At 39.5% G+C, this 17,339-nt stretch overlaps 1 protein-coding gene across 2 annotated transcripts in view; it reads right to left on the reverse strand.

The window, feature by feature from the left end:
• Positions 1-17,339, reverse strand: part of CORIN (corin, serine peptidase) — a 562,174-nt gene that overhangs the window by 322,331 nt on the left and 222,504 nt on the right. For both annotated transcript variants that reach the window (XM_073583463.1, XM_073583464.1), the window contains exon 3: positions 5,362-5,748. In XM_073583463.1, the coding sequence (XP_073439564.1) occupies positions 5,362-5,748 (387 nt within the window). The remainder of the gene's footprint in view (positions 1-5,361; positions 5,749-17,339) is intronic.

Genomic DNA, 17,339 nt, shown 5'->3' on the forward strand with positions numbered 1-17,339 from the left:
TGCATCCATTCATTTTATGGCACTATTGATAATTCCCCCTTTGAGTTGTCTTTGTACTTTGTATTGTGCTGTTTCATGCATATGTAGAAAAGGGTAATTTCACATAATAGAAAACATGAGGGTAATATGAGGGTTACTTCTACTATATCTGGGATGGCATGTCTGCACATCAGGGGACTTATTTCCCCTGAAGTCTACATTTGCTACACTCAAAAGAAAGTAAATTAAAAACACCATGAAAGAGGAAGAAAAATTGATTTACACTTGTATTTTATGCCTTTCCTCAAAGGCTGAATCTTTTAGCTTGTGATGCAATTCACTGCTGCCTTGGAATGATATCTCTATGTATAAATGCAACATTTTCATTTATCATAGTGTATGGGCGCAGGTTATCAGGGCCAGATATCGGGATGCTTGCTTCATTCTCCAAGCCTCCCAAACTCCAGTCCTTTTTATGACCCCTCAACATGTCAGGTTTTCAGTATTTTCTTAGTATTTCACAGGTGATGGAATTATTATCAAGGCATCAGAAATTGCTGCAGGTTCTCTCTCCTGTATATTACCAATGAAATCCGGAAAAAAGATGTTTACGGGAAGGGGTTACACTGCACTAACATAACCACACCAAACACACTGAGTCATAACATGGGTCAGTTAGTTATTTACAACATTATTACCCAATATAGACTACAACCCCTCCTTTCCGTGAAGAAAAAGCATATTCACAAGAACTTTTCAAAGTGGGTAGGAAAGTGCTTGCAATTGACCTCCACTATGCTTTACTGTTGTCTGCAGACACGCATTATTGTACTGCTCTACAACCCTTTGGCAAACAAGCTGGCTAATGTTACCGCCGAATATTTCAAATTTTAACTCATCAATCCAGGGATGAGCTCCCATTTTGTCTGTACCCCAATTCCTATGTCCTCATTAAGTTTAGTCATTTGATCTTGCTTTGATGTTGAAGGTATTTATTTATTTTACTCAGTTATATAGCGCCATTAATTCCACAGCGCTTTACAGACATTATCATCACTGTCCCTGATGGGGCTCACAATTCCCTATCATTATGTCTTTGGAATGTGGGAGGAAACCGGAGAACCCAGAGGATACCCACGCAAACACAGGGAGAACATTCAAACTCCTTGCAGATGTTGTCCTTAGTGGGATTTGAAAGGTATGACTTTTTTTGGCCACAATTCTTCCATCAATACCACTTTTGGTTAGTCTTTGCCAAACAGTAGATGGGTGCAACTGGGTCACACTGGTTATTGCAAGTTCTGAGCTGAAGTTCATGGCACTACTAGGCATCTGCTGATTTTGAAGGGAAGTAAGCGTGAGGTGTCTTCCATCTGCTGTACTACATTACTTAGCCGACCACTGTGTCTATGGTCCTGAACGTTGTCCATTTCTTGGTGCCTCTACAAAAGAACGTGAACAGCTCATCTTGAAACCCCAGTCTGCTTTGTTATATTTGCCTTTGAAAGATCTTGCTGATGCAGTGTAACTACCTTTGTCTTGTTACTGAGCTGCATCATACTATGTTGTATGACCTGTGATGTGACATGAAACTGTCTTCCACTTCCTCACCTTTTTAGCAGACTTTGTCAGTTCCTCACCCAGTTTTAAGCCTCCTACACAGCTGTTTCTATTTCAGTTAATGCTTCTGCCTACTTATGAAAATGCTGATCATTATAAACTGTTTGGTACAATAGCTCAAAAACGTGACTACAATCTTACTTGACTTTGTCCAAGTGTTCCTAGAAGAATTAATGCTGTTTTGAAGGGAAAAGGCAGTCATTGTAAATGTTGATTGGATTTAGATTTCTCTTTTGTTCAATTTACTTTGCATTTTGTTAATTGATAAAAAATAAACTAGAAATACTTATTTAGACACTGATGGTAAGAAATAGGGAAGTGGTTGAGAAAACAGAGGACCTGAAAAGCCTCCTTCACTGCCTGTCAGATCGCTGATCTGACACTGTGCTGTGTAAAGTGTCAGATCAGCAATCTAACATTATTTAGTAATGTCCCATCCTGGAACGATATAAAAAAGTAAAAAAAAAAAAATTGAGTAAAAATATTTTTTTTAAAAATCCCCAAGTCAAGAAAAAAAAATATTATACCAATAAATACATTTATTTATGTAAATAAACAAAGCAATAAAAGTACACATATTTGGTATCGCTGCATCTGTAACGACCTATAAAACTGTCCCACTAGTTAACCCCATCAGTGAACACCGTAAAAAAAAAAACGAGGCAAAAAAGAATGCTTTATTATTATACTGCCAAACAAAAAGTGCAATAACACGCAATCAAAAAGATGGATATAAATAAAAATGGTGCCGCTGAAAACGTCACCTTGTCCCACAAAAAACAAGCTGCCAAACCGCTCCATCCGCAGAAAAATGAAAAAAAAATTAGCTCTTAGAGTAAAGCGATGCAAATATATTAATTTTAACTATAAAATAGGTTTTATTGTGTAAAAGCGTCAAAATGTTAAAAAATTATATAAATGAGGTATTGCTGTAATCGTACTAACCCGAAGAATAACGTTGCCTTACTAATTTTACCACATGCGAAACGGTATTAAAAAACAAAAAAAAAATTCCTGAATTGCTGATTTTTGTTCATTCTGTCTCCCAAAATCAGAATAGAAAGAGATCAAAAAATGTCATGTGCCAGAAAATGGTACCAATAAAAGCATCAGCTCGTCCCGCATAAAACAAGCCCACACATGACACTGTTGGCCAAAATATGAAAAAAATTATAGCTCTCAAAATATGGTGATGCAAAAACTACTGTAGTTTTTGCAATAAAAAGCCCTGCTGTGCGCCGAAACAATGGTTTTCCCCCACATATGGGGTTTCGGCGTACTCAGAAGAAATCGCAGAACAAATTGTGTTAAGCAATTACTCCTGTTACCCTTATGAAAATGCAAAATATGGAGCTAGAAAAGATTTATTTGGGAAAAATGTGATTTTTATTTCCACGGCTCTACGTTATAAACTTCTGTGAAGTACCTGTGGGTGCAAGGTGCTCAATACACATCTAGATAAGTTCCATAAGGGGTCTAGTTTCCAAAATGGTGTCACTGGTGGGGGGGTTTCCACTGTTTAGGCGCATCAGGAGCTCTTCAAATGTGACATGGCCTCCGCTAATTATTCTATCAAATTTTACATTCATAAAGTCAAATGGCGCTCCTACCCTTCCGAGCCCTGTCGTGCACCCAAACAGTAGATTTCCCCAACATATGCAGTATCGGCATGCTCAGGAGAAATTGCACAACAATATATATGGTCCTTTTTCTCCTGTTACCCTTGCCAAAGTAAAAAAAATTAGGTCTAAATGAAAATTTTTGGGAAAGAAAAGTAAATATTTATTTTTTCCTTCCACATTCCAAAAGTTCCTGTGAAGCACCTGAAGGGTTAATAAACATCTTGAATGTAGTTTTGAGTACAACGAGGGGTGAAGTTTTTAGAATGGTGTCAGTTTTGGGTATTTTCTGTCATGTACACCCTTCAAAGTCACTTCAAATGTGATGTGGTCTCTAAAAAAATGGTTTTGTAAAATTTGTCGAAAAAATGAGAAATCGCTAGTCAATTTTAACCCTTAAAACTTCTTAACGAAAAAAAACATTTTGGTACCAAAATTGTGCTACTGTAAAGTAGACATGTGGGAAATATTATTTATTAACTATTTTGTGCGATATGACTTTCTGATTTAAGGGCATAAAAATAAAAATTTGGAAAATTGCAAAATTTTCCAAATTTTCGCCAAATTTCCATTATTTTTTTTACAAATAAACACAAGTCATATCGAAGAAATTTTACTGCTATCATAAAGTACAATATGTCTTGTCATGAGAAAACAGTCTCAGGATCAGTGGGATCTGTTGAAGCGTTCCAGAGTTATTACCTCATAAAGGGACAGGAGTCAATTGTAAAAATTGGCCGGGTCAGAAACGTGAAAACAGGCTGGGTCACAAAGGGGTTAATGCTTGTAAGCAGCACATGGCAGGGACGTCATGCACTGCTTGCAAGCAGAGCACAGCTGCCGGAATACTCAATGCTCTGCACATTGAGAATTCATTGCACTTCAGTAGTGCTCACAGTGTCAGCCAGAGACTACCTGCTGCTGCCAGTGGTCATGTGTGCTGATACTTAAGAGAAATGAAGATTCATGGAATGGGCGAATATTCATTTCTCTTAAGTATTGGCACACGTGACCGCCGGCAGCAGCAGGAAGGCTCTGGCTGACACTGTGTTCGCTAGAGAGCAATGAATACTCACTGCTCTCTGTGAACACAGTCCCATACAGATCATTGAGAATTCCGGCAGCTGTGCTCTGCTTGTGATCAGCGCATGACGTCCCTGCCATGCGCTGCTTACAAGCATTAAGCAGCTGCTGGCATCGGAACAGGACGCTGCAAGGGAGTGGATGAAGGTAAGTGTAATGGTTTTTTTTTTTTAATCTTTTCTGATGGGGCCATGCACACCAGGATATGGATGAGGGAGCCATGCATACCAGGGTAGGGATGAGGGGGGGCATGCATACCTGGGTAGGGATGAGGGGGGGCCTTGAATACCAGGGTAGGGATGGGGGGGCCATGCATACCTGGGTAGGGATGAGGGGGGGCCTTGAATACCAGGGTAGGGATGGGGGGGCCATGCATACCAGGTTAGGGATGAGGGGGGCCGTGTATAAGGGATGAGGGAGCCATGCATAGCACAGTAGGGATGAGGGGGGCCATACATACCAGGATAGGGATGAAGGGGCCATGTGTATCAGGATGGGGATGAGAGGACCATATATACTAAGATAGGGGATATTAAGTACAGAATTGACCACATTTTTTGCTTCAACTTTTTTTTTTTTCCTTATTCCCTTCTCTAAAACCTAGGTATGTCTTATGGTCCAAAAAATATGGTAAGTGTGTCTACAGATCTCTCCATTCTTTGTAGGTGGGAAAACTTGCAAAATAGGCAGTGTATCAAATACTTATTTTCTTCACTGTATTTCATTTTCCATCTTCAGAACAGTCCAAGATGCCAAAAAAATACATTTGGTATATTTTGGAGAACTTCAGGTCAAGATTTACTTATGAAGCAGCAAACTTTGCAAAGTTTCCTATATCAAGCCAATGACTTTAGAATGACTTATTGTTCCTAAAGTCAAATTTAGCAATGCATTTTTGGGAGGCTGTTAAAAAGATAAAAAGACATTAATAAGAAACTAATGATATATTTTATTTGTTAGCCTATGATGTTAAGATATTACAAAAATATTTGTCATTGTAAGAATGCTCAAACACTAAAAGTTAGAGGAAGATTTGCCATCACAATGATCGAATTCTTACCTTGTGTAACTACAGTTGCAGGCGACTTAGTTGGACTCATAAGTGCATTATCTCGGAGCTTCGAAGAAATCGTAGTAGGCAAATCGCTTGCAGAACCAAACATGCTGTCAACTTCTGTATGATCTTTGGTCTTTCCAGTCTCAGTTTTTGTGCTATGTGTAAAAGGGGAAAGTTGATTTTGATGCAGAGATTCTGTCCCTCTGCTAAAGTTTGTGTAAGTTTGGTCAGCTTGGGTTGTAGATTTCCACATAGGAGTTAGTACATCCCACTCTCGTGCTGTTAATGAGGTGTTGTCATTCAGTTTTAGAAAAGGAATGTCAGAAGATCCAATTCCATTTGGCAATGTTTCGCTTCTATTAGAGCCGAAGCAGCTCCTGTCTATTACACCTTTAACGAAAAAAAAAACAATTGAAAAAATAACTAGTAATACAACGTTATTGTACAAATTTTGTATTCATTTTTCTAAATGGCTTGATTTATATAATGCCACACTTATATGTTAAAAACAGGATAAGAAATATTATTCCTTCTTTGCACGACAAAATGGGCCTAGTCCTGAAAAGTATACATGTGATAGAATACCTAGAAAAATCATAATGATGTAAACACTAGAATAGATACGGCAGGTCAAAATAGGAAATGCCTTACTGACTGTGGGGTGTGTTGCTACGTAAAAGGTTAATGGAGATTGTGTCTGCAGGGCTTTAGTGATTGGATCTTCCTGTGATGTAATAATAGGGGAGGTTCCCATTTATAAACCCTTTCCTATGTGGGTTCCACCTCATTTCTCCCTGTGCCCAGTGGAACAAGGAGACCACAGGTATCAAAAGGTATAATTGATTCTATGGTGGGAAAGTTTAACTAGAGGGTTAGGAGAGAGGGAAATCATTGGTGTACAACCTTTTACATGAAGTGTCTGCGGTCCCTTTTCCCTTATCATTACAAAATTAGTCATAAGTGCCCAGGTTCCTGCAGTTAGTCAGGACTCCAGCAGCTCAAAAAATGATGTCATTAATTATGTTAACCTACCCTCATTTTGCTGCTAATGATATTAAACAACCCCACTCCCACTACAAGGGAATTTGCAGCCCCATTCACACCCCCTGTGCAGTCCACAGCCCAGCATGTCAGTACTGCCAGACTGCCTGCCCTTGCATCCAGCTGTATCTCAGGTGACCACTACGACTCTGCCCCTGTCAAGCCATGCTTCCCGTGGTGGTGGTTGGGAATGTTACTCAATAAGACTTTTGGGATCAGTTACCCGGGATCACGGACAGTGTCATTAGTGTAGGTCTGCCTGACACAACTATTACCGGTCCTGTCATCCATCAAGGACGTCCAGGTCTTCCAGAAAGTCTTAAACCTCTAGATGGAGGTTGCCGTCAAACTCAGATTACGTTTCCTGCACTTCTTGCAGTTCAGGTTATTCTGGCCATATATGCCATCACAACCGAGAATCACAACATCGCCCATTGACTCACCAGTCCCCTCTACCAGTGGAGCAACAGCTACGAACCAGGCTAAGGTTACAGTTCCAACACAGCAACCAACGGCAGTTCTACTTACCAATACACGCTAATCTTTATAGGGACATCTACTTTTGTAATGTGAGTTCCTAAGGGACTCATGTTCCAGAGGAGATAAAAACTAAGATTTGGGAAATTGTATACAGTGGGGGGAAAAAGTATTTAGACAGCCACCAATTGTGCAAGTTCTCCCACTTAAAAAGATGAGAGAGGCCTGTAATTGACATCATAGGTAGACCACAACTATGAGAGTTAAAATGAGAAAACAAATCTAGAAAATCACCTTGTCTGATTTGGCAAGATTTATTTTTCAAATTATGGTGGAGAATAAGTATTTGGCCACCTAAAAACATGCAAGATTTCTGGCTCTCACAGTCCTGTAACTTCTTCTTTAAGAGGCTCCTCTGTCCTCCACTCATTACCTGTAGTAATGCCACGTGTTTGAACTTGTTCTCAGTATAAACTACACCTGTCCACAACCTCACACAGTCACACTACAAACTCCACTATGGTAAAAAAACAGACAAAGAAACAAGAAATGAAGTATAAATAATTATACAGCCAAATGAATTAATAGATTAATAATTGACCAATATGTTTCTTCCAACAATTGGATGGCAGACCATCCGGTATAAATGAAAAAAGCCAACTACTGATGTATCAAAGAGAACCAGAATAATGGGAATGTATATATAAATACTAAAATAAAAGCAAAATATATAAAATAAGCCTTTATTAAAATTATGGCCAAACAACAACAACAATAATATATGAAAAAATGTATAAAAAATGGCAAAGAAAACCGCACAATACATAAATAATTAAATGTCTGTACTTATAATAATATCACCACTTGTAGAATGGAGAAAAGGGGACATATATAATAATCCCTATATATAGCGACCAAAAAACATGGTAGGCACAATAAAACAAAAAAAAAAAAAACAAAACAAAACATTTTTTTGAAAACACAATAAAAAGGTGATGTAAATATACCCAAAATTGGTGAGAAACTAATATACATATATATATGTTACACACAAAAAAAGTGATTAATGTGCACCCAAAAATAAATTTATTTATATGTGTATATATTTATATACCAAAATTAGTGAAAAACTAATATATACATACATATAAAAAAGAGTAATTAATATACACCCAAAAATTTTTTATGTGCATGAACCAATAATAATGAAAATTTTTTGGGTGTATATTAATTACTCTTTTTTATATGTATGTATATATTAGTTTTTCACTAATTTTGGTATATAAATATATACACATATAAATAAATTTATTTTTGGGTGCACATTAATCACTTTTTTTGTGTGTAACATATATATATGTATATTAGTTTCTCACCAATTTTGGGTATATTTACATCACCTTTTTATTGTGTTTTCAAAAAATTTTTTTTTTTTTTTTTTTTTTTGGTTTTATTGTGCCTACCATGTTTTTTGGTCGCTATATATATAGGGATTATTATATATGTCCCCTTTTCTCCATTCTACAAGTGGTGATATTATTATAAGTACAGACATTTAATTATTTATGTATTGTGCGGTTTTCTTTGCCATTTTTTATACATTTTTTCATATATTATTGTTGTTGTTGTTTGGCCATAATTTTAATAAAGGCTTATTTTATATATTTTGCTTTTATTTTAGTATTTATATATACATTCCCATTATTCTGGTTCTCTTTGATACATCAGTAGTTGGCTTTTTTCAAACTCCACTATGGTGAAGACCAAAGAGCTATAGAAGGACACCAGAAACAAGATTGTAGCCCTGCATCAGACTGGGAAGACTGAATCTGCAATAGGCAAGCAGCTTAGTGTGATGAAATCAACTGTGGGAGCAATAATAAGAAAATGGAAGATATACAAGACCACTGATAATCTCCCTCGATCTGGGGCTCCACGCCAGATGTCACCCCGTGTGGTCAAAATGATCACAAGATTGGTGAGCAAGAATTCCAGAACCACATGGGGGACCTAGTGAATGACCTGCATAGAGTTGGGACCACCGTAACAAAGGCTGCCATCAGTAACACTACGCCGCCAGGGACTCAGATCCTGCAGTGCCAGACGTGTTCCCCTGCTTAAGCCAGTACATGTCTGATCCAGTCTGAAATTTGCTAGAGAGCATTTGGATTATCCAGAAGAGTATTGGGAGAATGTTATATGGTCTGATGAAACCAAAGTAGAACTGTTTGGTAGAAACAAAACTTGTCGTGTTTGGAGGAGACAAAATTATAATTTGCATCCAAAGAACACCATACCTACTGTGAAGTATGGGGGTGGCAACATCATGCTTTGGGGCTGTTTCTCTGCAAAGGAACCAGGACGACTGATCTGTGTACATGAAAGAATGAATGGGGCCGGGTATCGTGAGATTTTGAGTGCAAACCTCCTACCATCAGAAAGGGCATTGAAGATGAAACATGGATGGGTCTTTCAGCATAATGATCCCAAGCACACTGCCAGGGCAATGAAGGAGTTCCTTCGTAAGAAGCATATGAAGGTCCTGGAGTGGCCTAGCCAGTCTCCAGATCTCAACCCCATAGAAAACCTTTGGAGGGATTTGAAAATCAGTGTTGCCCAGCAATAGGCCCAAAACATCACTGCTCTAGAGGAGATCTGCATGGAAGAATAGGCCAACATACCACCAACAGTGTGTGCCATCCTTGTGAAGAGACACAGAAAACGTTTGACCTTTGTGATTGCCAACAAAAGATATATAACAAAATATTGAGATGAACTTTTGTAATGACAAAATGCTTATTTTCCACAATAATTTGAAAAATAAATCTTTCCAAATCAGACAAGGTGATTTTCTGGATTTGTTTTCTCATTTTGACTCTCATAGTTGTGGTCTACCTATGATGTCAATTACAGGCCTCTCTCATCTTTTTAAGTGAGAGAGCTTGCACAATTAGTTAGTGGCTGACTAAATATTAAATACTTTTTTTCCAAAATTCAATTCGGCACGCCAAAATTAGATGCAGAAAAACATAAATAATGTTTTATTAACTTAGGTACATCCACTGTGTATTGACGTTTTGGCCAGCACTAGGCCTTCATCAGAAATAGTCTTCAGTTCTCAGAGGCAACACAGCAGATCAGGAGTAACTGACCAGTGGAATAAGAGAATAATATAGTAAGGAGCTAGGATTGCTGCACTGAAGTGCTGGAGATAGAGCGCTCTATCTATTAATGAGAAAAAAAATTAACTTTTTTGAATTTACCAAATGGCTGCAATGAAACAAAAGAGTGAAAAATTTAAAGGGGTCTGAATACTTTCCATACCCACTGTATAGGGTAAATTCATTGAAAACAAAGTTTGCTATTGGTGGAATAACATTAGTGTGGTACACGCCAGTAATCGGTTTTCCTCTTCTCTTCCAGTTCTCAGACTTATTAGTCATATGGTGCTGCGCTGTTCGTAGTTTTTTGGGTATTACGGAGGGGCAGCTGATAAGCATAGGTAGATGGAGGTTGACTGCTTCTACACCAGATACATTTTGACCAGTTCTTGATATTTATATCCCATAGGTCAACCAAAGGTTTGGATCATCGGACATTCGCGTATCTTCCGGGCTGTCCATAGAACCAAATGCCATCCGGTGGCCAGAGACTTGGTTTTTAAGTGGCAGACATTCAATGGAAAGGGGTATGTGGCCTACCGTGGTCGAAAGTGTTACCGGAGGTGGTCAACGTCAACAAAAATGCTCAAAGTCCAATAATTTTAGTACTGCGTACAAGGGGTAATTATATAGGTTTTGTTCGGCTAGGCAAACTGTTTACCCTGATGAAAAGTTTTTCTCTGAATTGATAGTGGTCTGGTCTGGTGTCATCCTTAGGCTCATATGGCAAGGTGCCAGGGATGCTGCAGCTGTGGAATGAGTGAGGAGAACTATGAACACCTGCATTTCTAGATATGTTCGGACTAGAGACAGTGTAGTGGTTCACCACACACAATTAGAAGAGGATAATAGTCATTTATCGAGACACTTAACTGATATAAGCCGGGATATCTTTTATCAGGTATTCAAGATGGCATCCAACAGGCGCTATTTCTTTTGTGTGGGGGTTAGAATTAAGTGTAGGAGTTACACTCACTCCTTATGGTGGTCATTAAGTACCACGATTGTTTAAAAGGAGTTCCATGCAGCCGGTATCCCAGCTAAGTCTGTTCTACCCATGGTACAAAGTACAAGTGTTTATAAAGTTATGATGTTTCAATAAAAGCTGTGGTCAAACCCCACCCATCAAAGGTTGAAATTGTGTTGTTTCAGTTATTTATGGCAAGCCAAGTTGGTATAGACCTATTAAGACTGTTACATCCCCACAGTGTCGATATGTCAGGTCAGTATAGGAAATGCCTTACTGACTGTGGGGTGTCTTGGTATGTAAAAGGTTAATGGAGATTGTGTCTCTGGGGCTTCAGTGACTGGCTGTTCGGGTGATATGATAATAGGGGAGGTTCCCCTTTATAAACCCCAGAATCTAAAGCACAACTCCAGAACTTGTGGCTTGGGAGTCACAGGTGGCTTGTGGGCCCAGGATTTGTGGCTCATGACTATCTGACAGCTTGGTGCATCAACATCAGGTCGAGCAAACAGCTATGAAGAGCAGGTGTCCAGATGGTGACTTTTTTGAGTATCCTGACAAAAAAGAGCAGATCTGGATGTGCATATACTGGTGGAAAAGGGGAAAAAAACATTGTAATCTGGAGAAGCTGCCAGTTAGAGGGTGCTTGAATCTAGATGCAATAGTGTGGAGGAAGTGCCTGATGTCTGAATATCGAACGGGTGTAAGGGTATAAACTGATAATTCCATTGATGTAGGTATACTACAAGAAGGCACAAAGTCTGTGTGTACTTTTTGTGGGGAAGCTTTGGCTATAATTATACAAGTAATGAAGGGTCCTTGGTGTCACTAAAGTGTGCATGTAGGGTAGGAGGGTGGAGCATACGGACAAGGCTTTGATCATCGGTTTATATTACCAGTGGTGGAAACAGAACTTATGCAAAAACAATAAATGGGCCACTCTTTGGGTCTGTGACAGTAGTTGCTTACTCCTTTGGAGGTTGATGTGGACACCCTTACCTCTTGGACCTTTGTGTGGTTGCACAGTTTGCACCAATGGTGTGTCCACCCCTGGATATAACAATGTGGCAAACAAGGGCAACCAACCAAAGCAACATAAATATAAATTTGAGCAAGGAGAAAGTTTCTAGGAAACATTAGATCCTGAATTTGCCTTGAACAAGAAATATATCACAGTGATAACACAAGTTTCTCTTGTCACGCCTGTAATATGGACAAATATCAATGTATTCTGAATATACCAAAATGTGCCCCAGAATTGAACACCATCCGTGTGCAGTCCGATATTTTCCATGGACACTTAGGTCATGTTCACACCAAAATCAGAAGTGGAACAATGTAAAATATAAATGTCAAAAACTGAACGTGTGAAAGTGGCCTTAGACTTGAATAGCCAAGTGCAATCTGAATGTGACAATCTACATGATGAGCTACAACATGTGCTACATCTTCACAGATCGACCAGAAGAAGAATCCATCTTCACCTGCCAGGAGTGCAGTCTACTGGCCCTTTTAGACGAAAAGGTGCCAGGTCTGGAAGAAAGATTTGCAACTTTGAAACTCATCAAAGAAAATGAATACTTCCTAGATGGAACAGAAGCATCTCGATTGGTCACAGAAGGTGAAGAAAGTGTCAGAAAGCCTCCAAAAGCAGGCAAGTGGAGGCATGTGACCAAAAGAAGCAAGAAGACCATGGAGACATCACCAACCACACAACTGAGAAACCGATACCAAGGCCTTGTGGAGGACAAAGATGGCACACCTGAGCATGAGGTACTACCAGTAAGCAAAGAAGAAAAGCAACACCCAGAAGTGACAACAAAAAGTACAGCCAAGAAGCGAAGAAGAGTGGTGGTGGTGGGAGACTCACTATTGAGGGGCACAGAAGCAGCCATCTGCAGACTGGACATAACCGCAAGAGAAGTATGCTGCCTCCGAGGTGCGAAGCTCAAGGATGTGACCGATAGGATACCAAAGCTCATCAGTTCCAAGGACGCCCACCCATTTCTTCTGATACATGTTGGCACCAATGACACGGCAAGGAAGGACCTACTGACAATCTGCAAGTACTTTGAAGAGTTGAGGAAGAAAGTAAAGAAATTGGATGCACAGGTAGTTTTTTCTTCTATCCTTCCAGGAGACAGGCATGGCACCAGGAGATGGAACAGGATCCTTGATGGAAACAACTGGCTAAGATGATGGTGCAGTCAACAAGGATTCAGATTACTGGACCACGGTGTGAATTACCTGTATGACGGACTCCTTGCCAGAGACGGACTACACCTCAACAAATTTGGGAAACACACATTCGGCAGAAGATTCGCTACACTCATCAGGAGGGCGTTAAACTAGAAAAGGGAATGGGAAGAAAAACAGACTCGAACATGAATCCAGAAAATATACTGATGAAGGATATGAGGTGCGGCAAAGAAAACCCAAGACAACATACTCAGAAGGCAGGTAAGAAAATTTCTAAAACAATCCACAGAGAGGAGATTGGAACAAAACAAAATCCTCTAAACTGCATGCTCGCAAACGCCAGAAGCCTGACAAACAAGATGGAAAAACTAGAAGCAGAAATATCTACAGGTAATTGACATAGTTGGAATAACCAAGACATGGTTAGATGAAAGCTATGACTGGGCAGTTAACTTACAGGGTTACAGTCTGTATAGAAAGGATCGTAAAAATCAGAGAGGAGGAGAGGTTTGTCTTTATGCAAAGTCTTGTCTAAAGTCCACTTTAAGGGAGGATATTAGCGAAGGGAACGAGGATGTCGAGTCCATATGGGTCGAAATATATGGAGGGAAAAATAGTAACAAAATTCTCATTGGTGTCTTTTATAAACCCCCAAATATAACAGAAATCATGGAAAGTCTAATACTAAGGCGGAGAGATGAAGCTGCAACCCATAATGAGGTCCTTGTTATGGGGGACTTTAACTATCCGGATATTGATTGGGAAACAGAGACCTGCAAAACACATAAAGGCAACAGGTTTCTGCTAATAACCAAGAAAAATTATCTTTCACAATTGGTGCAAAATCCAACCAGAGGAGCAGCACTTTTAGACCTAATACCATCTAATAGACCTGACAGAATAATAAATCTGCAGGTCGTCGGGCATCTAGGAAATAGTGACCACAATATTGTACAGTTTCACTTGTCTTTAACTACGGGGACATGTCAGGGAGTCACAAAAACACTGAACTTTAGGAAGGTAAAGCTTGACCAACTTAGAGATGCCATTAATCTGGTTGACTGGGACAATGTCCTCAGAAATTAGAATACAGATAAATGGGAGATGTTTAAGAACATCCTAAATAGGCACTGTAAGTGGTTTATACCTTGTGGGAATAAAAGGACAAGAAATAGGAAAAACCCAAAGTGGCTAAACAAAGACGTAAAAGGGGCAATTAACAGTAAAAAGCATTTAAACTACTAAAGCAGGATGGCACCGTTGAAGCTCTAAAAAACTATAGGGAGAAAAATACTTTAAAAACTAATTAAAGCTGCCAAAAAGGAAACAGAGAAGCACATTGCTAAGGAGAGTAAAACTAATCCCAAACTGTTCTTCAAGTATATCAATAGTAAAAGAATCATAAGTGAAAGTGTAGGCCCCTTAAAAAATTGTGAGGAAACAATGGTTGTAGATGACAAGGAAAAAGCTAATATATTAAACACCTTCTTCTCCACGGTATTCATGGTGGAAAATGAAATGCTAGGGGAAATGCTGAGAGACAAGGGAACCCTATATTAATATTAAGGGTCACCAATCTAACCCAAGAAGAGGTGCGAAACCATCTAAATAAGATTACAATAGATAAATCTCTGGGTCCGGATGGCATACATCCACGAGTACTAAGAGAACTAAGTAATGTAATAGACAAGCCATTATTTCTTATATTTAGGGATTCTATGACGATGGGGTCTGTTCCACAGGACTGGTGCATAGCAAATGTGGCACCAATATTCAAAAGAGATTCTAAATGTGAACCTGGAAATTACAGTTGTGCTCAAAAGTTTACATATCCCAGCAGAATTTTTGCTTTCTTAGCCTTTTTTCAGAGAATATGAATGATAACACCAAAAATTTTTCTCCACTCATGGTTAGTGGTTGGGTGAAGCCATTTATTGTCAAACTACTGTGATTTCTCTTTTTAATTCATGACAACCCAAAACATCCAAATGACCATGATCAAAAGTTTACATACCCTGGTGATTCTGGCCTGATAACATGCACAGAAGTTGACACAAATGGGTTTGAATGGCTACTAAAAGTAACATCCTCACCTGTAACCTGTTTGCTTGTAATCAGTGTGCATACAAGCTGAGTGAGTTTCTGGGATCCAGACAGACTCTTGCATCTTTCATCCAGCCACTGACTTTTCAGGATTGTGAGTCATGGGGAAAGCAAAAGAATTGTCAATGGATCTACTGGAAAAGGTAGTTGAACTGTATAAAACTGGAAAGGGTTCCAAAAATATATCCAAGGAATTGATAATGTCAGTCAGAAGCATTAAAACCGTGATTAACAAATGAAAAATCAGGGTCTCTGTAGAAACAAAACCACGGTCAGGTAGACCAACAAAAATTTTGTCCACAACTGCCAGGAAAATTGTTTGGGATGCAAAGAAAAATCCACAAATAACATCAGCTCAAATACTGGACTCTGAAAACTAGCGGTGTGGCTGTTTCAAGATGCACAATAAGGAGTCACTTGAAGAAAAATGTACTGCATGGTCGAGACGCCAGAAGAAAGCCATTACTGCACAAATGCCGCCAAGTATCTCGCCTACAATACGCAAAACAGCACAGAGACAAGCCTCAAAATTTCTGGAACAAGGTAATTTTGAGTGATGAGACCTGTCAGAACTCTAGATTCCCTGTTTCACCTGTGGTGCTTTTTGCCCTTTTCCAAGATGGCGTCTGCTGCCTCACTTATGCTCATGTGATCCGACTTCCCTGTCTTTATAACTCTGGTTCCCCTCCCATTCCATACTTGTGTATTCTGATTGAATTCTTGGCTTGTGTTGTAAGAGACTGATCCTCTCCAGAGAATCCGGCTCAGCCTTTCCAGCTAACCTTCCCAGCTCACAGTTGGTGTTTGTGCTACAAGCTGTGCATCTGTGTTTCTCTACACCTGCTTCAGCCTGCCTGCTTAGGACACATAAGCACGGCCCGCTTCAGTCATCTTGTTGGTATTCAGTGCCAGTATATTTGACGGTTCTTGACTCTCAGCTCTGCACTGTTTCCAGACACTTATTTTGAGACTGCCAGCCCTGTTTGAACTGTGTCTTCTGATCAGCATTTCCCAGTGTGTTCCTCGCCCATGAGACTTTCCTTGTAGCAGCGCTGCATATAGACTGCTTCTAATATCATCCCATTTGCTGTGTTTACTTGAACTGTTGCCCACGTGCTGCACCTACGCTTATTCTTATAATACAGACTTTGCTTGCAGCAGCGCTGCATATAGACTGCTTCTAATATCATCCCGTTTGCTGTGTTTACTTGAACTGTTGCTCACGCTTTGCACCTACGTTTGTTTAAATATAGACTTGACACTGAATTCTGTTTCTGTGGCCTCACTGTCTCAAGCCAAGAGATTCCTGAGTGTACTACTATAATTGTTACAAGACCAGAATTGAACTTTTTGGCCACAACTATAAATGTTACATTTGGAGAGAGGTCAACAAGGGTTATAATGAAAGGAACACCATTCCTACTGTAAAGCATGGAAGTGGATCGCTGATGTTTTGGGCATGTGTGAGCTACAAAGGCAAAGGAAACTTGGTCAAAGTTGAAGGAAAGATGAATGCAGCACGTTATCAGCAAATACTGGAGGCATATTTGCAATCATCAACCCGGAAGCTGTGCATGGGATGTACTTGGACGTATCAACATGACAACGATCCAAAACACAAGGCCAAGTCGACCTGTCATTGGCTACAGTGGAAAAAAGTGAAGGTTCTGGAGTGGCCATCTCAGTCTCCTGACCTCAATATCATTGAGCCACTCTGGGGAGATCTCAAGCATGCAACTCATGCTAGACAACTGAGGAATTTACAGGAACTGGAGGCTTTTTGCCAAGAAGAGTGGGCAGCTTTTCCATCTGAGAAAATAAAGAACCTCATCCACAACTACCACAAAAGATTTCAAGATGTCATTGATTTTAGAGGGGGCAATACACGGTATTAAAAAATGGGGTATGTAAACTTTTGATCAGGGTCATTTGGATGTTTTGAGTTGTCATTATGATTTAACAGAGAAAACACAGTAGTTTGACAATAAATGGCTTCACCCAATTACTAACCGTGAGTGGAGAAAACATTTTCA

Source organism: Dendrobates tinctorius, unplaced genomic scaffold (assembly GCF_039654945.1).
Source record: "Dendrobates tinctorius isolate UK_male_01 unplaced genomic scaffold, ASM3965494v1 ptg000079l, whole genome shotgun sequence".
Taxonomy (NCBI): domain Eukaryota; kingdom Metazoa; phylum Chordata; class Amphibia; order Anura; family Dendrobatidae; genus Dendrobates; species Dendrobates tinctorius.